The sequence below is a fragment of the Alternaria alternata genome (assembly GCF_001642055.1).
Source record: "Alternaria alternata strain SRC1lrK2f unplaced genomic scaffold CC77scaffold_1, whole genome shotgun sequence".
Taxonomy (NCBI): domain Eukaryota; kingdom Fungi; phylum Ascomycota; class Dothideomycetes; order Pleosporales; family Pleosporaceae; genus Alternaria; species Alternaria alternata.
In genome coordinates, this window is record NW_017306190.1 from 1,167,311 (window position 1) to 1,194,341 (window position 27,031).

Below are 27,031 nucleotides of genomic sequence, written 5' to 3' on the forward strand. Positions count from 1 at the left end.
GCGTACTCACCGTATTTGAGAGCTGAATGAAAGTCACGGCACAGATAGTGTTTGATAGATTTTCCAAGAACAAAAAAGCTTGTAGCGGCTGAAGCTACGAGAACGTCAAAGAGGAAACGTTGATGAAAGATTCATCCCTATAACTCGTTATCATCTCCATCGGCCTTCTTCACCTTCTTTTTGGGTGGCGTCTTGACCGACTTCTGGGTCGGCTTCTTTTTCGTAATCTCCTCTATTTCTTCCTCTTCCTCATCAGCAGCTCTCTTTCTCCCCTTAGCCAGCGTTACTGCCTTGCTACCCATCGCTCTCTCCCGTGCTGCCTTTGCAACCTTCGTCGGAGTCCTCTTCTTCGTACTACTAGGTGGCTTATAGTCATCTACATCCTTCTTCCCCTTCTTGCTTTTCTTTCTCTTACCATCGTCCTCAATATCATGTTCACTGTTCTCAGTGACACTAACATCTGATGGGAACTCAAGTTGCGGTGTAGGTGTTTTCGTTGGTGTCTGTGTGCGAAGACGCGCGCTACGTCTAACAGGTGTGGACGTCGTTGATGCTCCTTTGTTAGGACGAGGTTTCTTAACAGGTTCTCTTTCATCGACAGCGTCATCTTCAAATGGATCAGGAGAAGGCTGTTTACGTTTTGTGCCTTTCAGGATCTTTGATGATTTTTCCTTGGAAGTCTTAGGCGACTTGGTCGGTTTCTCAGTCGGCTTGCCTGGAAGAATTCCTTCGATCGTTGGAACGATATCAAGAGTTCCTTCGTTGTTGACGGCCTTGATAGTTGCTGCAGCTTCTTTTGCTTTGACAGCTGCTATCTCGGTAGCTTCTGCGGTTTCATCGGCAGCTTTTTGTTCAGCTTCCTTTCTCGCGGCCTCATTGTCAGCGGTTCTCTTCTTCTCGGCAGCTATGGCATCTTTTACCTTCTTCCTCTCTGCGTCCGCCTGCTTCATTAGTTCTTTCTTTTCCGCGGCAGCCTTTTTCTTCACATGTTCTGTCTTCTGTTTAGCTTCTTCTTTCGCGGCCTTCTTGTCAGCGGCTAATTTCTTAGCAGCCGCTCCAACCTCTTCTACCTGCCTCCTGATCTCAGCATTCTGACTCTTTGCGTCATCTCTCTTCTTCTTTTCTTGGACAACCTTGTTCTCAGCAGCAATCCTGGCCTCCTTCTCCGCCTCTGCTGTTGCGATGGCAGCTTTCTTCTCTTCAATGAGCCTCTTCTTTTCAACAGCTTGCTCTTCGAACCTTCCTTTTTCTTCTGTACCCCTTCCTTTTACTGTGCTCTGTGTGAATCCAACGTCTTCAGATGTCTGGTGTGCGGCTCGATCGCTCTCATTCGATTCCTTGTTGGGTTTCCTTTCAAACTTAGGAATTCTTTCATTTTGTCCAGTAGCAATATCACTGGCTGACTGCTGAGCTAGCTCAAGCTTTCGCGTTGTATAGATAGCTTCGGAGCCCTGCTGAGCTGTGGTAGTCTGAGTTGCTGTGATCCGTTTGATTTGCATTGCAGGAGTGAATCTCGTCAGCCAAGGATCGTCCTCATCTGAGCTTGTGGATTCCGAACTAGATTTTCCTGAGCTGTTCTCAATAGGACTTGTCCGCGAATGCTGTGGACCGCGTGGAAGGGCACCAGGTCTCGTGTTTGTAGACGGAAATCTCGAAGTCGGCTTCTCTGTTCGATGTGCGTCCTCTTGCACTGGCTCTCCTCGCCGTTTACGCTCTTCGGCAGCATAGTCAGTCATGTGATTCACAAGCTCCAAGCCGTTCGTATGTTCTGTGCAATCACATGGCACAAAGATGTCTTCTGGACGGAAGTCATGCATGCGTTTTAGCAGAAGTTCTCGAGTATCCCGCAGTATGTTTCGTGCAATCGTAGCGTCTTCGACTTGTGATACGGCGCCCACTCGACGAAGACTATGAACAGTTTCGTCTCTTCCGTGCACATCCTCATTCAGCTGTTCGATGTGACCTCGCATTTCAGCGCGCCAGGTTCTCTGGGCAATACCACGAACGTGGCGACCGTAGATTCCTGTCAGCCTTCTTTCAATGTCTTCTGACCTTGGTATCACTGCTGGAGGATCTCTTACAAGATCTTCTGATGAGGAGAGTAGAAGTGAAGCCTCAAGTTCTTCTTCTTTTCGTGCTGTCTCTCGTGCTTGCTTGATGGCCTTTTGAAGCTGTTCTTTTTCGCGCCTATCTCCTGCCAGCTTGTGTGTTTTGTATAGGTCAGTAGTTTTGTTGCTCGAAGATGGATGCGATGTTGGGCATCTCGCCTCATTTGTACCTCTATGCAAAGCAAGTTCAGCAGTGCCTGTAGGCTCAGGGGTCCACAGGATCCAACTGCGTCGTACAAAACGGCCACCAGGCCATATATTTTCTTGTGCTGCATGCATATGCAGCCTGAAGTCGTTCGCGACGTGATGCAGGAGATCTTCTTGGGTCTGCATATGGCCACGCTCGTCCGCATAACCAAACATTACCCAGGTCTCTTTTGGGTTCAGAAGTTGGCGGAGACTCCAACTACCCACACTATCGAAGTTCTGAGACATTCGCAACCGTAGTTCCTTCAAGTTCGTCATTTGAGGTGCATATTCGGTCCAGAATCGGTGCCAACCAACGGCTTCTCGCTCAAATGCAGCACGACGGGCGACCTGGTGCAAGGTCTCTGGTATGGATCTGTCCGTCTCGGGATCATCGTATAAGTGTTCATCGGCGTACTCCCCGGCCGGAGGACATGAGTCGAGGTTGTTGGCCAGTGGGATGCGAGTTTTCTTTCCGATAATCTTCTTGTTCGCCGTCTTCTGGGTATTGCGCTTCGATATTCGTGATGGTCGATCCTGCCATTGCTTCTTGAATGGGCTATTCTTAGCAAGGTGCCAAGGGCCGTTTGGGCGAGGACAATATGCTTCGGGTCGTCGATACGGTTGCCTTTTATCAATCTCTTCCAAACGCTGCTCGTCCAGAGGATTGCGTAGGTCGTAGAAAATACTCAAGGTATCGATGTGAGCTGCTATTGTTCCCAAACCAGCATCAAGCGGCGCTTTAAGCGATTTCTCCCACGCGTCTGAGTTGTAAGGCCAGCCCCAGTACAGGCTGGACCCATCAGGGTTGCGACGGCCCATGAGAAGATGGATTGGTATGCCGGCGTCTCGCATGATCTGAAATTGCCTAGAAACTTCACCTAAGAGTACCTCATTCGTACTCCTAGTTGTGTTGCCAAGTTTGTATTGTTGTTCCAAGCTGGAGAATGCAACGTCCAGGTTTTCCTTCGGACTTTCCATACCGCAACTTACAAAGTAGTCCCAGTCGAAGATTGGCCGCCATGCAAAAGTCGCTTTCAACCAAGTGTATGCCTCTTTGAGTCGATCTGCTGTCAGCTGTTTGTAGTCCCGACCCTGGTCCATAGATAGTGTAGGAACAGGTTGGTACTTCTGGATCATGGTGAAGGGATGTAGGGGAATCGTGCTATTGACCTGCCATTCAGGATTCAGTGAATATAGACTGTAGTCCTGAGATGCAGCAATTCGACCCGCGTCATGCAGCTTCACCAACATGGATGGCAAAGAATTTACATGTGTCCTTTCAAGGCTACCGAGTAGTTCTTTGTGGTGGTTCTCGTCTTTGTTTCCACATTTCTTCCGGCTTTCGAGCTTGCTCCGATCACACGTGTAATTGCGAATATCTGACCCTCCCTTCGCTTTATATGGCTCGTTCTGGAATGTAGGCCTTGCGTCGAGCCTCTCGAATGCGGGACTTCCAGAAGAACTCGAAACATCTGACATGTTGGGAGTGTCTTCTGGCGCTGGCAAAAGCCATCTCGATGATGCAGATAGGAGCTTGTTGTGTTGTTGTTCGTAGATATCAAAACGGGCCTTCGAAGCTGCCTTCGAAGCTGCTGATATGACATCACTGTCTGATATTTCCGTAGAAGTATTCCTGAGAGGGTATATCTGAGTCCAGGCTCCAAGATCAAGACCTATCTGATCTATGTTCAGCCTGTCCTCGGCATGTAGAGCGACTAGTAGCTGATGTAAGAAAGGAATCGAAAGCCGGAGTTCAAGAGCCGTGACGCTGGACGGGGTACGTGTCTTGATGCCCCTGATGAAATCACAAACGTATTCGTGTCCACTAAGGCTCGGTGGTGGGATTTCTTCCCTATATTTCCCGCGGATAGAGAGAGTTTGAAGATTCGTACAAAGCGGTAGGAAATTATCGAGCAGGATCCGCGGAGCGACAAGTGAAACATCTCGGAAATCTGGAATACCAAGCCATTTCAGTTTAGGCGCCGTCTCTCTTACAGGACACATGCTGGGTATACGAAGAAAAAGGTATGCCCATGTGTCAGTCATGGTTACCGGGGGCTCATTTGCATAGCCCTTGTATGGCTGGACTGTGAAAAGTGCAATGTCGCTCAAGTCCAGAGCTTCAAGCGACGGCAGATTTCGGAATATCCTGGCCAAATGTCAGCAATTGGCTTCAGAGTCGCACGAATTCGACTAAGATTGCGGAAAGCCGAATGTCTTTTTGTTGTTTGTCATGTAGACGAACTAGAGTAGACTCACCACGTCAGATCCTCTATATTCATCCAATGCGCCACTGCGATCTTCGCAACCCAATGGCGTCTCTCTGCATGGTTATCGATTAGGTTTCGGAACTGTTGCCATGCTTCTTGAGGATACGGGTATCCACCCTTTTCACCTTTGGCAGCTGTGAAGCCTCGTTGACGCTCCCAAACAAGCTGTTTCTTGTGTTTGGAAGCGCTTTCATCTTCAGCATCCACCCCATGCCAGTCCCAGTACGTGAATGGTTCGTAATACACAGCTCGCAGGGCTGCGTTTGCATCTTTGCCGCCTACTCTGTTCTTGTATAGAGCAATATAGAGCATAGCACTGGCCTGTCTGCCTGCATACCGACAAATCCGTGTGGTAACATCCTCGCTCAAGGGCCAATGTCCTGGGTGCCTGGGCTTGATGTGAAATGGGGGCCAGAATTTGCTTCTCTTCAGGTTCATGATGAGGAGTAAACTGCTCCGGTGTCCTAGAAGAACCCAAAATACTATGAAGGTTGTCAGAAGCTCCAGCAGCACACGCAAAGCAGCATGAGATGTATAGACAGCCTCTCCAAACAAACTTTGGACTGCCAAAACATGGAGTCTTTGTTCAGCAAGACTGCAATAGTGTTCCTACCTTGCACCTTCCGCATGCGGGCTACAAAGGCAGTCGTGGTTTTTGTCGAGGCACATGGCGATGGCCGTCTTTGTTCAACAGCCACGCGCCACTGACTCTAGACTAAGCATAATGAAGTTTGAGCTTGCTGAACGGATCCGGCGATCGCAACCTTTGGGCATCCACTGAAGAAGCGAAACTGTTCGACGAGTCTGAGCACGGTACTTGGAACGTGGACACATGCGTAGAACCGCCTGTTTGATAGAGAGTCATCGAAGGTTAGTAGGTACACGGTGAGACTGGACGGTACGAGGCAGCAATCATGATTTATCCATTTCTAAAAGAACGGCCCTCAGAGCGTCAAAGGGTGGTCTTCGATCCCCTGCCATAACCGCCGTTTTCTTCGGTGCCATACGCGACTCGTGCGCATGCTGGTTGATTGCCGTCTGGTTCTTATCGCTGCCGCCGGCGGGACGTCTGGCACTTGTGGAGCGGCCGGCGCATCGTTTCCGCCTCTTCTGCTCAGCTTGAGCGATAACAGTATGAAGACACCCGCGATCAAGATAGCCAACAGTAACATAATCTTCCTCTTGATGGTTCGCTTTTGATATCCCGACGCCACTTTGAGTTCCTTGTCCGCTTCTTTGACGTCTCGCGACATGTTCTCTACATTGTAATCTATGCGGTCCAGCATGCTGCCTTGATCGATGACCATGGTCTGTAGCTCCTGAAAGATGTTTGCTAGCTCAATGATACCTTGGGCGATGTCTTCAATTTCGCGCTCGCGTTGGGCTATGATTGCTTCGTTGGGGTCATGTCGCATGCGCTGTTGCTTTGTCTGCAGGAGCGTGGATTGCGAGAAGGAGCGATCGGCATCGGACTCTTGCAGGGCAGGGTCGTTGTAGGGGTTCTGCACGGGTGTCGCGGAGCGGAAGGGCGAGGTAAAACCACCGAGGTCGCGTAGTTCTGGACAAATAATCAGCATTGCCCAAGTTTTGTACTGGGGATGTCTCACTCTTCAGGTAGGCCGACTGCTTCTTGCGGAACATGGCGCTCACTTCGCCGACACGGGTAGCCAAGGAGATCTTGAGATTCTGTGCCATGACCTCTTCGCCCTGATTGATATTGCCCTGCTGCTTGGCTTCGCGCACCATGGTCTCTATGCGCTTGATGGCTAGCTGGCACTTTTGGAAGAGGCGTGTGATGCCCTGGGTGAGCTGTTCAATCTCCCGCTCTTCCCGCTTCTTGACGTCTTCATCGTCGAAGCCCGGCAGCACGTGCTTCTGGTGTAGCTGGTCGAGCTTGCGTGTTTGCTTGGCTATCTCGGCTAGGTGTTCGGTGATCTCGTCCTGGATATCCAGCCATCGTGGAGGCAGCAGGTCCATTTCAATCACAGCATCGCCGTCGTCTTCGTATGCGCCGCTGGCCATGAGCCCCTGCCGCTCGTCGGACATGCGCCTGCTGTCGCCGAAGCCATTGGAGCCTGGGCCGCCATAGCGCGTCTTCTTCTGGGGGTGGTGGGAGTAGGACTGGCGGTAGGATATAAAGCTACGCAGCTACGTCAGCGAGGGAAGGGCAGGGTGGTCGGAAGCGGTAGCAGCAGCATACAGGTTGGTTCGGTCCCGCCACATGCTGGGCTGGCGAGGGTCAACAAGGCTAGGTCATGGCAGGGCACGAGGAGTAGATGGAGGGCTATGACGACGCGAGCTGTGGATTGTCGACTTTTGGAGTGAGGCGCATTCGCAGCGTGGTAGACGTGTCTGGGCGGTGCAGCTGAAGCCGCCTTCCCGCTCTGGGCAGCGCTAGCGCCAGCTTCCCAACAGCAGGGCCGCACTAGATAGGGCCGTCTGACAGCCTGCTCCACTCCAGCCCATCTTCTCCAGCCGCAAACACTACTGGCATCTCCTTCACACCGCACCTGCGCCTCTGCTATATCTCAAACCCGGCCCAGCCCAACACCCGTACTCGACCAACAACCTCCCTCCCCCTTCCTGCCAGACACCACCCAAAGAAATCATGGTGTGTAGCCCCGCGCCGTCCTCGCACATTCCCAAACATACCCCGCCCTGCAAAACACCACGATAGCCTGCCCGCCAGCACCCTCGCGCATCGCTAACAGGTCCATGTAGGCCGATTCTCTCACCGAGGAGCAAGTCTCCGAGTTCAAGGAGGCCTTCTCTCTGTTCGTAAGTGCCCTCCCCATCCTCTGCCATGCCGCGCGGCTGCCTGGTAGCCCTGGGGGCCTGCGCAATCACGAACATGCAGCTGACGACGTCGTGTTGTAGGACAAGGATGGCGATGGTCAGTACTCTCCCTCCAAATTCCCTTCCACACACACACTCTCTCTCCCTCTCTGCCTTCAAAGCAGTGCCGCATCTCCAGCCTACGCAATCGGCAGAGGGGCCCGGGCGAGGCTTGCTGGCTAGGGGTCCAAACCACCGCCCACAGCTACAACACCACGACATCCACCCTACTCCATAGCAAGCACAACTGACGACGATGCGCCACAGGTCAAATCACCACCAAGGAGCTAGGTACCGTCATGCGCTCGCTCGGCCAAAATCCCAGCGAGTCTGAGCTCCAGGACATGATCAACGAGGTCGATGCCGACAACAACGGCACCATTGACTTCCCAGGTGCGCCCCTTCATACCAGTCCAAAGTACCACAGCTAACTTTTCCAGAATTCCTTACCATGATGGCCCGCAAGATGAAGGACACCGACTCCGAGGAGGAGATCCGGGAAGCCTTCAAGGTCTTCGACCGCGATAACAACGGTTTCATCTCCGCCGCCGAACTGCGTCACGTCATGACTTCTATTGGCGAGAAATTGACCGATGACGAGGTCGACGAGATGATCCGGGAGGCTGACCAGGACGGTGACGGCCGCATCGACTGTAGGTTACAGCTGCCTATATCACAAGTGCGATGCTAACACACATCAGACAACGAGTTCGTCCAGTTGATGATGCAGAAGTAAGCGTTTGAAGTTGCGGGTGCTGAATGAATACACGTATCATGACGGTGACACGGCCGAGGGTTAACGGCGACGAGTGACGGGACAATTTGAGCTTCTTGGCGTGTCTTTGTACGACGGATCCGAATGCTTGCAACCTGAGTCGGTTGGCTCATTTGTCAGCATCTCCGGAGGAATGACTCCAATACCTTATCCTCAATCCACATTCTCACGTGTTTTTGCTCTGCTCCTTGAGTATGATGAAAAGCTTCCCCTGAAAAGTGTTGAGCCACATTCAAAACTCCAGGGTTCGCAAGACATGCAGGGCACCAGGGCCATGAGGCGGTGCACATACAAGCTTTGGCCGCTTAGCATGTGGGTCCATTGCTGATCAGTCCCCTCATCAACACGAGCGCGCGCCCTGCGCTCGAGAAAAGACTTCACCGTGCCCTTTAAGGGTGAGCCTTTTCCCTTTGCCCAACAGGTCTTGTGGATTGCGATCTTCAGATATCTGATTGTGATGGCCTGCTGCCTCGAGCTCAACTAATGTCTCTGTGACCGAACACTGAGGCCAACGGCGGCTTTGCACAAGAGGACATGGTACCTACAGCACGTGTGGCTGTGCAATCGCTCTCCACTTCAGCTTACTGTAGGGGAGGGATTCGTATACTCTGTATAGTCGTAGTGGTACGTATGGCGCGTAAGCGTGTAACACCACAAGTAGGCACCATACCTGGCCCCTTCCTCCAGCCTGACAGGCAATATTCGCCTATACCTGTATTGCGTGCTCTTCAACGTAGATATCCAACTAGCATCATCCCTAGGGCGATCTCTAGCATGCCTCTGGAGTTGGTTAGAACAGGAGGAAATGAGTATTGTATGACTACCGCTTTGACTTGTGGGTTCTGCTCAGGCATCCACTCTAGTCTTTGAACTCGAACAACCACCGCTTATTTGCGTCCCAGCACCACGGGCAAAGTTTTCCTACAACTTTATCAGAAGGATCAACAGTTTGGTGATATCACCGGGCAGAAGGTATAGACGAAAGATCACCTAAGACGGTAATGAGGATCTTCGTTACAACAAGTCATGTAAAAGGACCTCGGAACGTCACCTAGGTACCGCGATGGCAACTCCCGTTCGACCATATCCACCCACGAAACCCACTTACAATACCTGACTTGACAATCCTTGCTCGGGGAAAACCAGCCTGGTTATCTCACGTTGCTGATCTTGGCAAGAGTCGTCGTCATGTCGGACGGTCGCTTTACAACGGCTGCGGATGCGGCTCACTTGGTCTTGGCCGAGAGGGAGCCGCAAACGCTGCGCAACGGCTTTTCTAGGTTCTTGACTAAGGTTATTTCTCCGACGGACGGGGCGACGTTTCGGCGCGCCTTGGGTTGTGGGGACACGACTGACTCTCTTCTCTTTTGTTCAAGGAAGAGACGAAAGAGGCCGGATTTGGATTTGGAGACAGAGGTGGAGAGGTTGCGTGGTTTACTGAGTCATAATATCGCTGGGCTCGCTGGGGTAGGACAGAAATCGTCCATGTGTTGGAGTAGCCATTACACTGGAACCATGTGTAAATCTCTGTAATAGAAACTGTCCTTGATATCGAAAGTTCGAGAATGTGTAGCAATTTTCGAGTTTCGCAGGTCACTTCTGACAGCTGACAATTAAAAAACGGTCCAGCATGAGCTGAGATGACAAGAGACTTGTGAAACCCATACTGTACCAGTTACACCTACCATTATCTGGAGAAGACCCACGGCGGTAGTATGACGCCGAATGCGGGGAGATTTGGGGCAAGTTCAACCATACGTTCGACAGTGTTTCAAGATTACTAATCCGCAGTTCGCGAGGCTGTCAAGTGTCTTCAGTAGTGCCTAACACCTGTTGTTACTCTGTGCTATGGCTCACGAAGCAGCTGTTGCGAGCTGTGCATGCCGAAGATATGAAACTTGAGACCCTGGACAACGCCTAACGGGAAGTGGAGGTACTGGGTGAAGGTACTGGGTAGTATCGACTCTGGTGGGTGTCGGAGGCGTATGGTCCATAGTATTCAGATGTGATCGAGAATAGCATGTATATCATTCCCTTCATGTTAGTTTACTCTAGCGACCAATTGTGGTGAACGTAACACTTTCTGTTAACTTCGATGCCACCAGGTTCTGGTTGATCAGCCAGATGTACGCATAAGCCATCGTCTTTCATGTCGCAAGACTGCCCAAACAGTATGTCACCAACTCGATAGTCCCTCACCAGCTTATCTGATCTTCGTTCTAATGCTCAGCCGAGAACAGTCCATGCAAAGTCGTCACTCGTTTTGTCTAGACAGCGACTGTGCCAGACCCTGCATGCAGCCGCGATATTCTCCGGAGTGACACCAGTAGCGCTTTATTGGCTCTTCCCGGCTACTCGATACGAGAATAGGTTCGGAACCAAAGGCAAGCACCCGAGTGGTTCGGGTTTTTGGTGCGCGTGGAAGCTTAACTTGCTTCACTTGATGCTCTAATCGTAAAAAGGTTCTGTGTTTCTGTGATGATGACGCTGTATTTTGGGTATCTACAAATGATTCAAAGTGTGTTAGGTCGATGGGACGACTAGCGCAAACACTTCTGACCGTCGATCTTGGGTATATATGCGTCCCTGGTACCATCTCGATGAATTCAATTTGTAAGCACATCTGGACTGTGTGAGGCAGACTTTCACAAAGGTTGTGCTCGAATAGTCTGCTCAACGCGAATTCGAGAGCGATCGGGTTCATGAGTCGCCCACTCTGAGATGCATCTAAAAGCATGGGCCTTTAACGTACGTTCATCTGCAGCTACCATTCCTTACTTGTGCGCATCGAAATCCCGTAGACAAGCAGGGGTTTTACATGATAGAGAAGTACCGAGGCTAGCGAGTTTTTAATATACAGCGCCGCCCAGGGACGGCTTCAATGCCATATACGATGTGTCTCCCGTGTGTACAGCAAAATGTAACGGAGAAAAGACCAGACCAAGGTTTAGCGAAAAGGTCGGTCTGACCGTCGTGCTATGTGTGTAAATTGGATATCAATTGTCTTCTCGTATAGCGGGAACGTCATCAACTGAGGACACTGTCCTTTTACTAGTCACACAACGCGTCAAGTATGAGGTGGCACTAGACCAAAGGCTTCGTGGACGCAAGGACGTCGAGTGTGATGATGATGTACGGCGCATGTTCTGTGAATAGCGTTGTCGTGTAGCAGTAGGTTGAACCCTACTCGATTGCGCACACAACGTGGCTGCCAATCGTGGAGCTCGGACCTTATTCCAGGGTTGGGTTCCCAGGAATCTGAAGCAAACAAACTGTACAGTCAACTCCTGACGCTGTTCAGCTGAGGCTGAAACGTAGACACGAACTCAGAGGCCGTGTCAGGATACGTCACCTTATGCCTAGTGTGTAGCTCGAGCTTTTTGAGCGAACGTGTGGTATTCTTGTACCCGAAATGACCATTCATGGGCGAATAAGGCGGAGTGTGTTCCGCTAGCATATATCGAGCTAAACGTTCCGCTTGGTAACATGGGAGACCCTTAAGTAGGTATACCCAATAGATACCTGACGGTGCAGGGTACGCCAGACGATGCATTAGTCGAACTATAGGCGTTCTTTGCTGAATTGGTCAGTATCGTATAGTCGTAGCTGACATATGCTGTAGAGGTATAGATCTAGCTACAGGCGCAAAGAAATTGATGAGGGAGCATCGCGTTTGAGGTAGAGCCGTGGTTTGTCACGAGTGGGTGATAGTGTCGTTGTTGCGGACAATAATAGCTTGGGTGGTGGAGGGTCTGGGGAAGGGTATCCAGGCGTATCAGTGGCGCTGCGCCGAGGCAATGCAAGTCACAGCCTGCACGTCGCTGACCGGAGTTCTTCCGGTATTGCATACAGAAAACGTGTGGTACATACTTCAGCAAGGTTTCTTGCCGTCTTAACAGTGCGTTACGCCACTCACTTGAACCCCTTGAGCACCAAATAGAGCCTCGCGTCGGACATATATGTGCTAGGTGCTGAGGCTCAGTATGACGACATATGTACGCCCAAATGAATGTAAGCAACCAGCAAAAATGCGCATCTCTGTCGCTAAATTTCGACGGCCGTTATCCGCGCCAGGTTAATGATTCGGTGCTGTGACAAATTAGTTGCAAGAATATGCTGAATGAATGGCTGGGAAGTCTTCCGCAAAAAAGGGGACCTTCTAGAAGGAGTGGGGAAAGATATCAGCACAAGAGGCGGGAAGGAGCGCACATGATCGTCATGGATCCATTGATAGGTCTTGTGGCTTGAATTGGGCGTAAAAAAGGCCATGAAACTTGAGTTTGACGAGGTGGCTTCCGTAGTGGTGTGGTGGTTTTGCTGGCGCACACTAGATGGGAGGCTATTCGAGATCGCCAAAAACTAGCGCACTGCATTAGTCGCATTACCACACGTTGACTGTAGGCAGAATAGCTCCGATGGTCAACGGAAGATGAGAACCAAAACCTCGAAGGAGATCGTCGTGCTACCGTATCTCGTAGCAGGATATCCTTGGCACAGTCAGGTATCCATGGACTACGACGGCTACGAGAAGTAGGGATCAGAGCAACAGTAAGGTCACCCAAGAGTCATTCATACTCAGAGCAAGCGAAGCTAATGCTACTTCCAGAAGGTCGACTTTTTAATGTAGTGGAGGTAGTGACCAGATCACCTACATGGAGCTCGCGATTGCATTGAAAACCTTGGATATGCGGTGAGTACGACCAAAGGCCGCATCAGTAGCTTCGGAAAGGCGCTTAGCCACATGGAAACCAAGGTATCAGGCAACCAGCACCAGTCGGAGAGTGGAAAGGCAAGACAACCGAATGGTTCGAATAGTGAGGCGCCTGTCACAATGGTGACAGCACCTGTTCGCGTCTTCCGCACCTACTGATAACCATCGTACAGTACGACTGTACCACAGCCGTCAAAGGGAAAGGCTATAGAAGGTAGCCATGTATGACTTATAAGACTGATATACCAAGGCTTTTCTCTTTTCTTTGTCTGTGTCTGCGCTTGCTCGGTTACACTATGGGCTGTACGAACGGCGCTCAGCCGTGGCGGGATCTGAGCGAATCCGCACATCTGCCGGCTAAAAATGCAGGGTAATGCAGACTCTGTTACTGACAGCGACAGGAAACACGAGTGATGAAAAGCTATTGTGCATAGCTCGTACAGTGCCTGCAGTCAAAGCACACGTAATGGCAATCTGCCGCGGAAAATTTGTGCATCCAATCCGATCACAAGATGCGCGTATCTTGCGGGTGCAGGAGACTGCAGGAAAGGATAGCCTGGATAATCTGGTGCAACAATTTCGTGCTGCATATCTGCACACACGAGATGCGATTCGTCCTACTGTAGATCCGGAGATCAAAATATTGCGATGGACGTTGCTGATTGAGTAGTTGGAGATCCCGCATCTCGAAAGTTCATCATGACGTTGATGCATCCACGTGCGTGCCATGTGCTGATTGCGCAAATACCCGCCTGGGGCCGGAAGATCCAAGGGACCACTATACCTACAGCGTCGTACGTCCGACACGAGTGTCTTTGAGCAACGTATCAAGTTCGGTGAAGCTCCAAAGATACGTTGAATAATAAGCAAGGTTCCGATGGCAGAAATAAGATGCACCCAAGTTCGCGATGGTGGTGCATTTTCGTTACCAAGAAAACCTCAAAGATTATTGTGCGAAGGTAGTGTGACGCTCGCTTGCGCAACTGGAGTCCACTAGCCACGCATTACACGTGGAGAGAAATTGTTTCCCTCAAGTCACTCCTTCGTGAAATGCTCCTGGCAGGATTCGTGGGAGTCTTCTAGAAGTGGTGTGTTTCCGAGGCATCCCAGTTGCAGCCAAACTTTAACGGAAGAGACTGACTCAATGTTGAATCCGTGACGCTGGACAGTGGACCGTGGTTTAGGAGGGCCAGTGGAAAGCGCGCTCTTCAATGGATCCAAACAGAGCTTCTAGCGCGTTCCCTATCTGGAAGAGGCAGCATGCAGGTTTTACGAGGAGTAAGTATTGCGGAGGAGGTGCAATGTCGTCACATTTGGGAAGAGGAGCCTCTTTTGTCATAAGTGTTTCCCCTGACGTGGAGTGTCTGGATCTCTCCTGATTCGACTCAGCTCGCGAGCACTCAAGCGGGTATGTGGGCTGCCTCCCTACTCGGTTCGACGTGCTCACGGACGCAAAAGTTGAGGATTTGCAATGCGAACGGTCTCTGGCCCGCCATCATGGACCACTTTGCGGACTGAATCGCGGTGTAAAGTATTGACGAATGATAGGCGAGGTGGCGCATGGCAGTCATTCCCAAGCCTCCCTATTTTCGCATGCCCTTCCGGTCGGTCGTTGCAGGGGACCAAGTGCGTCCGTCACGCCCCCGTGCAGGGGGTCGCGCGACATGCCTGCAGCCATGCATCGGTGCTGCTTGGTCTTCCCTGTAAACGGGATGCCTGCAGTCTTCCGGTCTTGTAGTGCAAGCCCGGGTGTGACAAAAGCCAGGGCATGTCCTGCAGCTCCTTTTGAGTCCCTAAAGAAGCGTTACTTTATTTCAAGGACACATCCTAACGGGCCGGCGCATCGCATTCTCCAATTCTGCACAGTTCATCCCAGACAGGTCCGTGTTGCACGGCTCGAATCGCGTCGGGCACAATACCCCGGCTAACGCACTTTGCCGGTACCTGGTGCCTCTAACCTAAAGGTCCACCCAGCCCGCGGGCTCTTCAACGATCCTCCGTGTGCTCTCTCGATGCTGAAACGTGCTTGAGGCGATCCAAAAGTGAGCCCTGCTCCAGCCCCGGCCCTTCCATGTCGAACGGTTTTGAACTTTCTTTGTCTGGACGCCGCCGTCTTCACACACCCCACAGTCAACCCAAGGACACCCTACACACGAACCTATACCAGCTCGGACTGTTGGGCGACAAATACCACAAACAAGACAAGAAAGCAAAGAAAAGTGTCGAGTTCAGTCCGGTCGTGGGCTCCAGCGATAGTACTGCTCTCCCTACTACCATTGTGACCTGTCTTGGAGCTCAGGCCGCTCATGTCTTTCCTAGGACTCCGTCCCCATTCGCGCAGTAGTCATACGACGAAGCCCTTCACCTCGCATAATCAACGATCCGACGCGACTCTTAGTTCACAGCCCCCTCCTCGCTCCGGCAGAGGCATGGCAGGAGTAATGGATATCGAGCGAACCCGGACGAGACGAGAGCGGACCTTCATTGGGAGCGAATGCTGTGTCTGTGAGGAGAACCTGGAGTACACATTGCGGGGCGAACGGATACTGCAACTCTCATGTGGTCATGTTTCCCACGAAGCGTGCTTCTATGAGTACATTCGCGAGTTCGAGTCGCAGCATTGCCCCACGTGCGATGCCACACTAGGCCTGGACACAAGCAGAGGTGGAAACGTTCTCGATCTTGGTAGGCAGCCCTCCGAGACAGCGCTGGCTAGCCATGCTGATGTGCGCGCAGAGAAACTGTCGACCATTGTGCGGTCAGTCCAAAACGAGCCGTCGCCATCGCAAGCAGCTGAGAGTCACCGGAGCGCGGCCAACACGCCAACACCATGGGACAACCAAACCGTGGCGTCAGAGCGACAGCACGACGACCACATGACCACTGGTCGTTCTCGCAATGGAAGCAACGCGTCGTCGGCGCGCTATCCACCCACCACCCACACACGCCAACGAGACAGCAGCCACAGCCGTGATCGTGGTTCCGATAGGGGCGCGTCGCTATCCAGGGCGCATGGACGTAGTGATTCTGGAGCGACGGGACTCGCTTCTTCCAACGACTATGCCCCGACCCACGATGGTCGGCGGCACGACTATGACGTGCAATCCATGGAGACCAGCCTCAGCAGCCCACGTGGCCTACTCAAGAGCCCAATTCCTGCGCCAATAGTAACTGTCCGGAGTGAGTTTCCAACTCTTAGCAGATCGCGGCAGCAACAAAGCCTGACGTGCCTGATCACCGTCGAGGTGGTCGAGGGGAAATGGCGTCCGAACCTGGATGACATGCCTCGTGCATCGCCGCTACCTCCACTTGCAAGCGTTGCAGAGAGCGATTACGAACGCAGCAAATCGCCCGCCACGAGCAGGCCTACTGAACCTCAATATGAGCCGACTGAGGTGCTGGATGAGATAACTGAAGACCTCCATGCCCGTGTCGACAATTGGCACGGTCTTGACTTTTCGCGCTTCGGGAAGCTGCGACTACACGGTCACATCCGCGTCGGCAAGGACCGACAGTCATGGCAAGAGCTCGAGTGCTACCTCTTCTCCGAGATGTTGATCTGCGTAAAAGAGAAGAAGATCGCGCCGCAACCACAATGGGATGGTGCAGCCCCGATCAAGAAGACAAAGTGCACCCTCAAGGGTTCTATCCTCATCAAGAAGCACCTCAACCAGGTCGAGCACTCACCGGACAACTTCATCCTAACCCTTAGCCTCTCTGTGGCGGAGCTGCCCGCTTTCCATCTGCAGTTCCAGGATCGTAGCCAATTGGAGTTGTGGCGGCGCGCACTTATGGACATCCGCTTGGATTTCCCCACCAGCAACCGCATGGCAGAGTACGACCAGGACAACTCTGGAGCTGAGGAGGACGACTACCGTAGGCCTAAGCGGGTCTCATCAATCAACTCTTCCTACGGCGCCGCCAGGTCGACCATGACAGCACCCACCGAATACAGCGCCTCGCGTGGCGGTATGACAGAGCCCCGTATGTCTGCTTCAATACACGTACCTGTTGACATTGTCGTTGTCATTCCAGTTTCGTCATCGATGCAGGGCTTGAAGATCAACTTGCTCCGCGACACATTACGTTTCTTAGTTTACAACCTGGGTGAGCGCGATCGCATGGGCCTTGTTACTTTCGGCTCCAGCGGTGGTGGTGTCCCCATTGTTGGCATGACTGGCAAGGCTTGGAGGGACTGGCCCAAAGTGCTTGACTCCATACGTCCTGTAGGACAGAAGAGCCTGCGTGCCGACGTGGTCGATGGAGCAAACGTAGCCATGGACTTGCTCATGCAGCGCAAGTCCAGTAACCCCCTCTCTAGCATCTTGCTTATCAGCGATTCTTCCACTTCCGATGCCGAGAGCGTTGATTTTGTCATCTCTCGCGCAGAGGCTGCCAAGTAAGCACTTCGATAACATCAGACACATGATCACCACTAACGCTCATCTAGGGTTTCTATTCATTCGTTTGGTCTTGGGCTTACACATAAACCGGACACCATGATTGAACTTTCTACGCGAACCAAGGCTTCGTATACATACGTGAAAGACTGGATGATGCTTCGCGAGTGTGCCGCGGGGTGCCTTGGTTCACTCCAAACTACCTCGCATCAAAACGTAAAACTAAAATTGCGACTACCAGAAGGCTCTCCTGCCAAGTTTGTTAAGATTAGTGGTGCGCTACAGATCACCAAACGAGCTACTGGACGTGACGCTGAAGCAGCACTGGGCGACTTGCGTTTTGGCGACAAGCGAGACATCTTAGTCCAACTAGCCATTGCACCGGATACTGGCTCCCCAGAACAGCTTCCTCAGGACCCTTGGGAGTCGATCGTGTCTGGTCTGGAGGCTCTCGGTGGGCCACTCGATCAGGACGAGTCACGCACGCTCAGCGTCGAGGAAGTACCTCTGATCCAGGCAGACCTCACGTACGGCGATATCCTAAGAGAAGGATCTCTTTCACACCTGCCACGGCCATCATTACTGGCCATTACTCTGCTACCTTCCGGGCCAAAGAAGAGCCCAACAGGAAGACCACCAACACCTCCTATCCCACCACACCCTCATGTTGTACAGCGACGCATGGAGTTGCTCACATCAGACATGCTTACACGCGCATTGACGCTTGTTTCGCGCGGCCAACACGAACGCGCACACCACCTCCTTAAGGAAACACGCAGTATCCTGAAAGGACTTGGCAAGGGAGGTCTTCCACCACTACCTCCTCCTGGCCACCGACGTAACGAACCATCAAGTGCAGCAGGCAGCACTGGGTCCGCGTCACCAACAACTCATAGCGCTAGTGGTGATTTACGTGCACGAACGCCCTCTCCCCACGCAGATAGCCCGTTCACTCCTGCGGCAGGCATTGACGTCAGGACTATGTATGCTCTTGACGCAGAACTTGAGTCCAGCCTCGAATGGATCAACCATCCTGCGGTCTTCGGCAGAGATTCGCGCAAAGCAGTACTACAAGCAATAGGTGTCATCTCATCACAGCGCGCATACACATTCAGATCGCCATCCGAATCGCTTTGGGCAGAGCGCATTGCAGGCGTCAAGCGCCTGTCTGAGCGTGCGCGCGACTGGCGCGAAACCGGCGACCAGGAAGCATTGATGGAGGAGAACTAATTTCGCACACGACCCTTCGAAGTCTTCGCATTTGCTTGCATATACCCTGTATCATACCGCATCCTTCTTTGGTATTATCTTTCCTTGCTTCTCTTCACGGCCACACTGTTCTTCGGCGATTTCATCACTAGGGCTACTTCTGGACTCTTCCCACTTTGGGCGGCTTCTTTCACTTTACATATCTTCTTGGGTTTATGATACCAAAACGGTCTACACTTTCTTGTGTTACGCGGATTCCCCTTGGCTTGCAAAAGTAGGAACTGGGGCGTCGCCATCATCACATCTATGCTTTAGAGGATACCACAGCTGCTTAGCGATTGATTAGCTACACCCACTTAGATGCACGAATATCACATCCTTGCCATACTTAGTACTGCATCTTTACGCTACTCGAACAGACCAGCACGTTTACGCATGTTCAATAGCTCCACTCGGATACAAGCATCCGCATTTATGCTTGCCCTGAACCTGATAACCGTCATGTGCATCTTTCAACAAGCGGACTATTGTACATCTCCACTTGCACTTAGTTAAGGCTGTCTTGGAACTCCACTACGGTGAATTCCGCTAGAGGACGCCATCGGTACGAGCCAAAGCCGGCAGAGCTACTACTTCGGTGTGTTCGGCGCATTACCCCTCACCTTAACGCTGCACCATTATACGTCTATAAGGCTACCACTATACATTCATACACGCATAGTTCATCTCAGCATGCAAGGGGTTTTATCGTCGATTTGTGCACATGTGTATATGTAACTGCAAGAGCACTTTTCCTTCACACAACCTTGAGTACTCGGACCGAGGAGTGATTGGCAGTGCTAGCTGCCTCTGTTTCAGACGACCAACAATACATGAAACCCCCCCACCAACTGTTCACCTATGCATCGGGTGCAACTGGTTTTGTGTCACTCGGAGTGAGAGTAGTACTACCACATAATCAAAAGTAATATCGAGACCTGCATCTCCGGGATGAGCGCAGTTCGCCCAGCACTCAGAGCCGGCGATTACTGCCTGCGGCAACGCACCTTGAACACGCACGTTTCGTGCTTTGCGCCATGAGCTGAATGGTCTGCAAACATGTACATACAGATTCCCGAGACGCTTTGCAGAGTGCAGGCTTCCAGCATTGTGGGCTGTACCTGACATGTAACGGCTTCCGCCAACATACGCTTGCCGCACCTGCCATCCGTTACAGAGGCCTGTTGACGTCAAGTGTAGAAACAAGTTCTGCACCAACAAGTAACCCACTGTCTAGATGTCCCACTTATCCCTTTCAAAAGATGACCCATCGCATACTCCTCCCCACACGGCACATGTTGAGTGAAGCAAACAGCAAGGCGGTACTGCCGAGATGACCAGGATGCGAAACGTCTCCATCCCGTCTCCTGCCCAACAGCAGAATGAGTCCCTTAGGCGTGAGCACAATGCAGTGCGACACGAAGACAACCGCGCATACTTCAATATATTGAGTCTTATTCTAGCACTGGATCGCCAAACGTATGTCCAAGCGGCGACCCATGGGTCACGGAAATACGCAGGAACGGGTCGCAGCTGGAGGGGGCGGCATAGACGAATGCAGTGGAGACGTCTGGCTACATACCGCATGTCGCTGCAGATACAGATACAGATCAGATGTAGATGCAGATGCAGATGCACTTGAAGAAGGATAGGCCCGGCCTACGCCTTGCTTTTCACATCTTGTTCCGCTGCCAGGACTCGTTGACTACATGGAGTACCCACGGCGCACATCAGGTCGAGAAGCAAGAAAAGCAAATATCAGTACCAAGTCCATGGATCCAGATCTGGACCCAACAAGCCAATGAACCCTCATCCCCGATGATAATACGTATCAATGTCAAACGGGAATCACCCCGACGTCGTTCCTCAACCCATGTTTGATCGCTCGTCACGTTGCACACGGGAATCACTGTCTCAACTTTGTCGCGATCGCGGCGCCGGCCGTTGGTGACTCGTCAAACTTTCCCCCCTGTTCACGAATGCCCAACTTTTGCAAGCCCTTCGCATCTCGACGCACGTGCGTTAGTCGAGACCCTAGTATGGTGTCGGTGGACGGTGGACCAGAGGCATTTCCTTTGCGAGGCGAGCGGGCGGGATTTCGGTTCGATCCCTCAGCCACCTGACATCTACAGGGGTTTATCATACCTTACCCAACGGCTATTCCAGTGTAATTGCGCCAACCACCTTCTTCACTGGAAAGTACCATCTCTTGACATGGATGTTAGGCGAGTTTCAAGTTCCAAGGTGCGTCGACGGTTGGGCTTTTCATTTTCCGGCGCCAGCCATGCAGGGAAAAGAAAACGTTGGTTACGTAGAAGTATCGTAACGGGCTCATCGACACCGTTCCTTGTTTGACTGTAACTGTTCATAGCTGATCATGCAGATTTGCCCTGCCATTGCCGAGATGATTGCTTTTCCTCTCCACTTCCCTCCGAGGATCACCAGTTTTTGCACTTTCCTTCTTCATGGTCATACACCGAAGCGCATCACCGCTGCCGATCAGGCTTGCCACGCTATTGTGGGTTGCATGCAGCGGGCGTCAAACTAGATCCATGGTTCTCCCGCGGGTCTTGCGTCGTGACAATGCCGTCCAAAAGCAATCTTTCGAACCTGCGGACCAATTTTACGAGTGTGGTATGACAGCCGTTTTGCCGTGGGCTAAGTCCAAGTGCCAGATGTGGAGAGGGGTATCATTCCGTGACCCGCGCAAAAAGCAAACACCAAGAGCCGAAATAAGCGGGGTACAGCTGGAATCTGTGTTGGGATGCGTCATAGCCGAAGATAAAAAGCATCGCATCGCGTGTGTGTAAGAACTCAACATCCCCGCTCCCTACCACACTGATATGCACAAACATACACGTTCGGTGATGGGTGCGTAGAAAAGAAAACAATTCAACATCTGCGCATCATGCTTCGTCCGTATCCAGAATAGACTCACACGCCAGCTTTGCGTCGCCGGAGATGTTCGTTCGTGGTGGGTATGATACAATCTTGCCGCTCGCCTTGCCATCAGATGTGACTATCTTCATGCGTCTCCTCTTTGTTTATTCTTACATCACCTCTGCCTCTGAAAGCGGATATGTTGAGATGCTACAGTCCGATATGCGAAGCGAAACGAAACTCATTAGGTATCATAGACATCCCTTTTGGAGTTACTACGCTGTCACAGGCTTCCATGCTCGTGTTTCTTATGCCGTACCGTGGTATTGCTTATGCTATGTAAATATAGTATAATCTCAAAGTTGCAATACGTTTCTTTAGTATGGTAGATCTTGCGAGTAGGCTTCGTAGATTCCTTTAAACGGTATCACATTACCACAAAGAATACCGTGGTTCCGTTGGCATTTCAACATGACAATCGAGAGTACATCTAGGAAAACTGATGCCATGTGGTTGAATTGCGCCCCAATTTAGAATAGTAGAGACCATCAACTAGCTTCCACAACTATCTTTACTTGCCATACTTCTTCACGAACGCAATAACATGCTCATTGACTTCCTTCGGATTCGACGCACTCAAGAAGTGCTGTCCACCCTCAATAACCTCCAACTTGGCATCAGGCGAGTTGGTAAAGAGTTTAATCTCTTCTTTGGCATTTGCGACCGAGTAAACAGCATCGCTAGTTCCCTATGTTGATCGTCAGTTCAACCTTTGCCATAAGAGGCCACTGTTATAATGCACTTACATGCAACCACAACACCGGACAAACCACATCACTCAACCTCAAATGCAAACCGTCCCGATCTCTCAGATTAATCGCACACATCCTAATCCTCCGCCGACCTTCATCCCCCTGGTAGTTCTTCTTAATCTCATCATTCCAAAACTTTCGAACATCTTCTGGGCATTCCTCTTTTCCAAAGCCCACATCGATGAGGAAGTTGCAGAAATCGGTACTAGGAGTGAAGTCGGGTGTGGGCTTGTTGGATGTGGTGCCGAACTCGCCAGTGATGCGCTCGGCGAGGGGCTCGACGGAGTGCCAGCAGCCTAGGTCGCGAGAGCGGGGTGACTCATAGTCTAGGGATGTTCCTAGGGGGACAATGCCGAGGATCTTCGACTCCGTGTTAGTTATTCTAGTGCAAGAAACTGGAGCACTGTACTGGCAAGGCACACGGGCTTATTCTCCCAAGATGCTGCTACAAAACAAAAGACGACGTACCTTCTCAGGCGCCAAAAGCGCCATCCTCACGGTCACCCATCCTCCCTGGCTCGTACCAAGTACAAAAGCTTTCTTAATTCCCAACTTCTCCATGACCTGTAGATTCATAATCGCAGTATCCCAGTACGTCCAATTCTCACTCTTGGCGCGTGTTTGTCCATGACCTAATAGCTCGATAGAGACCAAATTCATCACAGAAGTGAGTGCTTCATTCTTGTACGCATCGCGGTATAGCTCCGACGATGTGGTGAAGGAGTTTATCAGAATCAGAGTAGGCTTGGACGAATCCACGGGACCGGATGTTTGGTAAGCGGCTTTTATGCCACCAAGATGGGGGACGTCGACTGTCTGGGTATTTGGCATGATTTCTGAAGGCTCAATTTGCTGCTCTTAGAGATGGGAAGGCTGGTAAAAGAACTTGGACACGTTGGACACGTTAGACACCCGAGGTTTATGTGTTGTCTTTCTGCAACGACGTCAGATGTCGATCGTATTTGCGGGGAAGAGTGGGCCTAGGTCAGGCTTTAAGGGTGAGGCGCTTATAACCGGGAACCTCAGTGTCGTCGTGGTATGGTAGGCGTGCAAAGAAGACGAGAACGTCATAAGATACAATCGCTTGTTCGGCGCGGAACCGCAAAGCCAACGTCACCAAAAATCAGAACTACCTCACGCAATGTGAATGGCGAAAATCTTACACACTCATGGCTGAATTCGCAAAAGACACTTCGAATGGCTTGTATTCAGTGAAGAAGTTATGTTGCTAGGTGTCTTTCCTCTAGTTCTCGAGGACATACCTGTACCTAGCCTTTCCAGCCTCCATATCCACAATCGCAGAGTTAGCGTCCTTCATCGGCCTCTTCTGGATCCATGGCTTAATCTTCTTCTCAGCCGCCAGCTCCAACATCTCCTTAATCTCCCAGGGAGCACCAATTCCAGAGCCTCCAACCTTGAGTCCACTCATCAGGAGGGTAAAGGCGTTGATAGGAGGAAGCTCGCCACCGTCAGGAGCACCAACCTGGATGAAGGTGCCGTGGGTCTTGAGCAGGCTAAGATATCCGTCTAGTGGCATCTTAGCGCTGGAAACTGTGCAGATGATGAGGTCGAGTGTTTGTGCGTTGTGCTTTTGCCAGTCCTTGTCTTCGTCGGTTGAGACGTAGAGGTCAGCGCCTAACTTGAGGACATCGTCGCGCTTCTCGGCCTTGCGGCTAATACCAACGACCTTGTCTGCTCCGAGAGCTTTGGCGAAAAGGACACCAAAGTGACCCAGGCCACCTACACCGACGATTCCGACGGTCTTGCCAGGGCCACAGCCGTATCGCTTCAAGGGAGAGTAGACTGTAATTCCACCACAGAGCATAGGCGCGGCATCAGCACTGTCCAGGCCGTCGGGAATGTTCATGACGAAATGGCCATTTGTGCGGTTGTGTGTGGCGTATCCACCGTAGCTCTTACCCTCGTCGCGTGGGTAGACGGAACCGTATGTGTTTATTGACTCACGATGGCAGTGGTTCTCGATGCCATTTGAGCAGTCGGGACAGTCGGGCTGAAGGCATGAGCGTGCTTGCGCGCCAACACCGACACGATCGCCCTCTTTGACGTGCTTGACGTTCTTGCCGACCTTTACAGCCTTGCCGATAATCTCGTGGCCGACAACGCAGGCTGGCAGCAGTTAGCACGACAAAGCTGTGACAGGAAAAAGAAGAAGAAAAAACGTACGGTATGGTGTTGGTCCCCAGCCACTGCTCAGCATGTGCAAGTCTGATCCACAGATACCGCAATGAGAGATCTCAATGTCGACATCATCCTCAGTCCACTTCTTGGGCTCGAATTGACCCCACTCCATCGTTCCCTTGACGCTCTCCTTGTCCTTGCCGAGCCATCCTTCGAACTTGGTGTCTGTAGCCATTGTGTTGTTTGTTGTAATTTTTCGTTGTTGTTGTTGTTGTGGTGGTGGTGGTGGTGGTGGTGGTGTGTTGGGTATTTGTGTAGGTGTTGATGTTGACCGGAAGTGGCAGGATGGATAGTTGGACCTGCTGTGTTAGTGAACAAACACTTATATATCAGCAAAGGCCGTTAACTCCGTCGATCTCCCAATATGACGTTCATTACAAGCTTCGACCGTCTAGAAGAGCCTCAACGCCATCTGTGCAAATGAATTACGGAACTGAGCTACTTTGGTAGGGCCCGTCGCCACTCCTGTCACTCCCATTGGCTACCATACTCGGGTGGACCATCATAGATGTCTACACGTAGCTTGTACCGTGGCGGGAGTGCCGGTTTTGTCTGTTGGTGCTGTACGTCATTAGCAGAAAAATTATCTACCACGTAGATAGCGGGAGTGAGCTATTCTCCCATTGGTTGCGTGCCTTGCGCTAGTGCAGCGGCCGATGGATATCGGTCACCGCCATAGATTATCGGAAGGACCGACTGATGCAAGTAGCTGACATTGCTGTGGGGGTTGGTCTGGTGATATCGGGGTTAAACGTGGAGAATTGCAACTCATCCGCAATGTCGTGTCCTGTGGGTACGGACGAACGCGGAATGCATGTGGGGTCACCGCAGAGTGCAATTTTGCGGAAGCTGTGCAACAACATGATGAGTGTAGTGAGTATTTTGTTTTCGTGTATCGTACGTTACCTGAAGCGTTGGAACTTCTCTTCCTCTGCCATTCTCTCGTTTACACGCTTAATCGTTTCAGCGTCATAGACTTCGTCCAGGCTCTTTTCACCTTTCAACACTTCCTTTTCATGCTTTGTCACCTCTTCCTTGGTCATAAGTACCAGGTCCTTCATTTGGAGGTTACTGCTCTTTTGACCTGGTGTGCTCTGATCCATAAAGCTCTGGGTAGGCTTGTTCCATCGTGTCAAGGCTAGGCGTGTGGACAATCCACTGATGATGCTTCGGCCATTGAACACTTCTTCTACCAGATAGCCCACGTCGTCCTGTGTGATGGGGATCTTGAGGCCCAGTGGATCCTCGCTGAAGACTGCTCGGGCTAGCCGTTCTTCGGCACCTTGCAGAGCACCCAAGATTCCGTCGTACATCTTGTCGCGAGACTTTGACAGCAGGTATTCATGAGGATAACCGGCGATGGAAAGAATGACGTGATTCGCGACAGCGAGGCCGAAGATGGCTGGCATGGTACCTAGAACGGGCAAGATTCGTACGCGGAAGTCTGCGAGAACACCCAGCTCCCCAACGTTGCCTTTGGCAAACTCCTCCTCTGAGAGAGGCTGAAGCTCAGCCTTTCCAGGACCGGGCCTCTCAGTAGAGTAGACGACTGGTATGCCATCCTTGACGCCCTTCAAGCGCAACTTCCTTCTTGTGGACTTTGACAACGGGTCGTCTGTGCTTCCGGAGATGTCGCCGATGAAGATCCTTGTAGGATCAGACTTGCAACCTGCACCCATGGAAGATATGACCTTGATGTTGTTCATGTAGCAGTATGCCAGAAGTGCAACCTTACTGTCAATGTTGTCGATGGCATCGATGACGAAATCCGGCTGCTGGCCATTTAAGGGTGCTAGTTGTGCTGCCGCTGTTTGCTCCCCAAATAGTTCATTGCGACATTCGAAGTGCGTCCAGGGAGTAACCTGCTCAAGTCGTTTTCGGAGACAGTGTACCTTGGGCGTTCCAACGTCTGCCAAAGTAGCAACTGCGTGGCGGTTGAGGGAAGACAAAGTAACCTGGTCAAAATCGATAAGCCTTAGTTTTGAGCATCCCGAGCGAGCGAGTGCAGCTGTTGCGTGTGAGCCGACGCCTCCGCACCCGACTACAATTACAAAAGCGCCCCTTAACTTTGCGAGTCCAGGGTCTGTGAGAAACACTCTATTTCTAGCCAGTTGTTCAAGTATAAGATCTAGCACACTAGTCAGGCTTGGCTATCAGGGTTATGGAAGGGAAACAATACCATCGTCATAGTCGCCTTTTCTTGCTCTTGCGGCTAATGCCATACTCCGTTCGTCCTCCTTACTTGGAGCAAAGACATTCGAAGCAGCGCCATATTCGGTCAGCTGGAGTCTGTCAGCAAATACTCAGGCGGCATTTCAGTGACTAAATATGTAGTCGATCAGAAATCTAGGTACTCACTCTGGACGCGCGATGATCGTCACTGAGATCTGGGATCGATGCTTTCAGATCCGCGACCCTCGTCATGCGTCGAGCTTTCTGGAATCCAAGAATGGCGCTTCCAACGACGAAGCCTGAAACGGCAGCAGTCGTGATAAGCTGAGCATTGTGGGACTCGGTGGCTCGCGATATCCAGGAAGGCATGGTGGCGGTGTGGTGGCACGCTTTATGGGACAATGCTCCCAATCTAAACCCACGTAATCATCT

The 27,031-nt window shown here is 51.6% G+C and overlaps 8 protein-coding genes across 8 annotated transcripts; 2 read left to right on the top strand and 6 right to left on the bottom strand.

The window, feature by feature from the left end:
* Nucleotides 1-137: 137 nt before the first annotated feature.
* On the bottom strand, nucleotides 138-5,005 carry CC77DRAFT_1056216 (hypothetical protein; the record flags this gene model as incomplete). The annotated part of the gene is made up of 2 exons (XM_018527890.1): nucleotides 138-4,446; nucleotides 4,557-5,005. The coding sequence occupies 2 exons, from the start codon at nucleotides 5,003-5,005 to the stop codon at nucleotides 138-140; spliced, it is 4,758 nt and encodes a 1,585-aa protein (XP_018391535.1).
* Nucleotides 5,006-5,258: 253 nt separating this feature from the next.
* CC77DRAFT_25326 (t-SNARE affecting a late Golgi compartment protein 2) lies at nucleotides 5,259-6,928 on the bottom strand. The gene is made up of 3 exons (XM_018530879.1): nucleotides 6,768-6,928; nucleotides 6,175-6,707; nucleotides 5,259-6,125 (listed from the first exon to the last, which is right to left on the bottom strand). Exons 1-3 carry the CDS (start codon nucleotides 6,788-6,790, stop codon nucleotides 5,512-5,514), a joined length of 1,170 nt encoding a protein of 389 aa, XP_018391536.1. The 5' UTR covers nucleotides 6,791-6,928; the 3' UTR covers nucleotides 5,259-5,511.
* Nucleotides 6,929-7,175: 247 nt separating this feature from the next.
* Nucleotides 7,176-8,138, top strand: CC77DRAFT_1004130 (EF-hand protein; the record flags this gene model as incomplete). The annotated part of the gene is made up of 6 exons (XM_018523246.1): nucleotides 7,176-7,178; nucleotides 7,289-7,345; nucleotides 7,445-7,460; nucleotides 7,670-7,795; nucleotides 7,843-8,055; nucleotides 8,104-8,138. 6 exons carry the CDS (start codon nucleotides 7,176-7,178, stop codon nucleotides 8,136-8,138), a joined length of 450 nt encoding a protein of 149 aa, XP_018391537.1.
* A 2,905-nt stretch (nucleotides 8,139-11,043) lies between these two features.
* CC77DRAFT_25689 (hypothetical protein) lies at nucleotides 11,044-12,122 on the bottom strand. The gene is made up of 3 exons (XM_018530883.1): nucleotides 12,048-12,122; nucleotides 11,530-11,754; nucleotides 11,044-11,464 (listed from the first exon to the last, which is right to left on the bottom strand). The coding sequence occupies exons 2-3, from the start codon at nucleotides 11,728-11,730 to the stop codon at nucleotides 11,174-11,176; spliced, it is 492 nt and encodes a 163-aa protein (XP_018391538.1). The 5' UTR covers nucleotides 11,731-11,754; nucleotides 12,048-12,122; the 3' UTR covers nucleotides 11,044-11,173.
* A 2,900-nt stretch (nucleotides 12,123-15,022) lies between these two features.
* CC77DRAFT_1015444 (von Willebrand and RING finger domain-containing protein) lies at nucleotides 15,023-18,883 on the top strand. The gene is made up of 2 exons (XM_018524026.1): nucleotides 15,023-17,287; nucleotides 17,339-18,883. Exons 1-2 carry the CDS (start codon nucleotides 15,195-15,197, stop codon nucleotides 18,516-18,518), a joined length of 3,273 nt encoding a protein of 1,090 aa, XP_018391539.1. The 5' UTR covers nucleotides 15,023-15,194; the 3' UTR covers nucleotides 18,519-18,883.
* A 2,929-nt stretch (nucleotides 18,884-21,812) lies between these two features.
* CC77DRAFT_1090052 (alpha/beta-hydrolase) lies at nucleotides 21,813-23,430 on the bottom strand. Its single transcript, XM_018529503.1, has 3 exons — nucleotides 22,697-23,430; nucleotides 22,223-22,588; nucleotides 21,813-22,164 (listed from the first exon to the last, which is right to left on the bottom strand). The coding sequence occupies exons 1-3, from the start codon at nucleotides 23,057-23,059 to the stop codon at nucleotides 21,988-21,990; spliced, it is 906 nt and encodes a 301-aa protein (XP_018391540.1). The 5' UTR covers nucleotides 23,060-23,430; the 3' UTR covers nucleotides 21,813-21,987.
* Nucleotides 23,431-23,471: 41 nt separating this feature from the next.
* On the bottom strand, nucleotides 23,472-24,602 carry CC77DRAFT_1056221 (GroES-like protein; the record flags this gene model as incomplete). The annotated part of the gene is made up of 2 exons (XM_018527891.1): nucleotides 23,472-24,355; nucleotides 24,413-24,602. The coding sequence occupies 2 exons, from the start codon at nucleotides 24,600-24,602 to the stop codon at nucleotides 23,472-23,474; spliced, it is 1,074 nt and encodes a 357-aa protein (XP_018391541.1).
* Nucleotides 24,603-25,011: 409 nt separating this feature from the next.
* On the bottom strand, nucleotides 25,012-26,968 carry CC77DRAFT_1068947 (hypothetical protein; the record flags this gene model as incomplete). The annotated part of the gene is made up of 3 exons (XM_018529087.1): nucleotides 25,012-26,555; nucleotides 26,607-26,709; nucleotides 26,786-26,968. The coding sequence occupies 3 exons, from the start codon at nucleotides 26,966-26,968 to the stop codon at nucleotides 25,330-25,332; spliced, it is 1,512 nt and encodes a 503-aa protein (XP_018391542.1). The 3' UTR covers nucleotides 25,012-25,329.
* Between the last annotated feature and the right edge of the window lie 63 nt (nucleotides 26,969-27,031).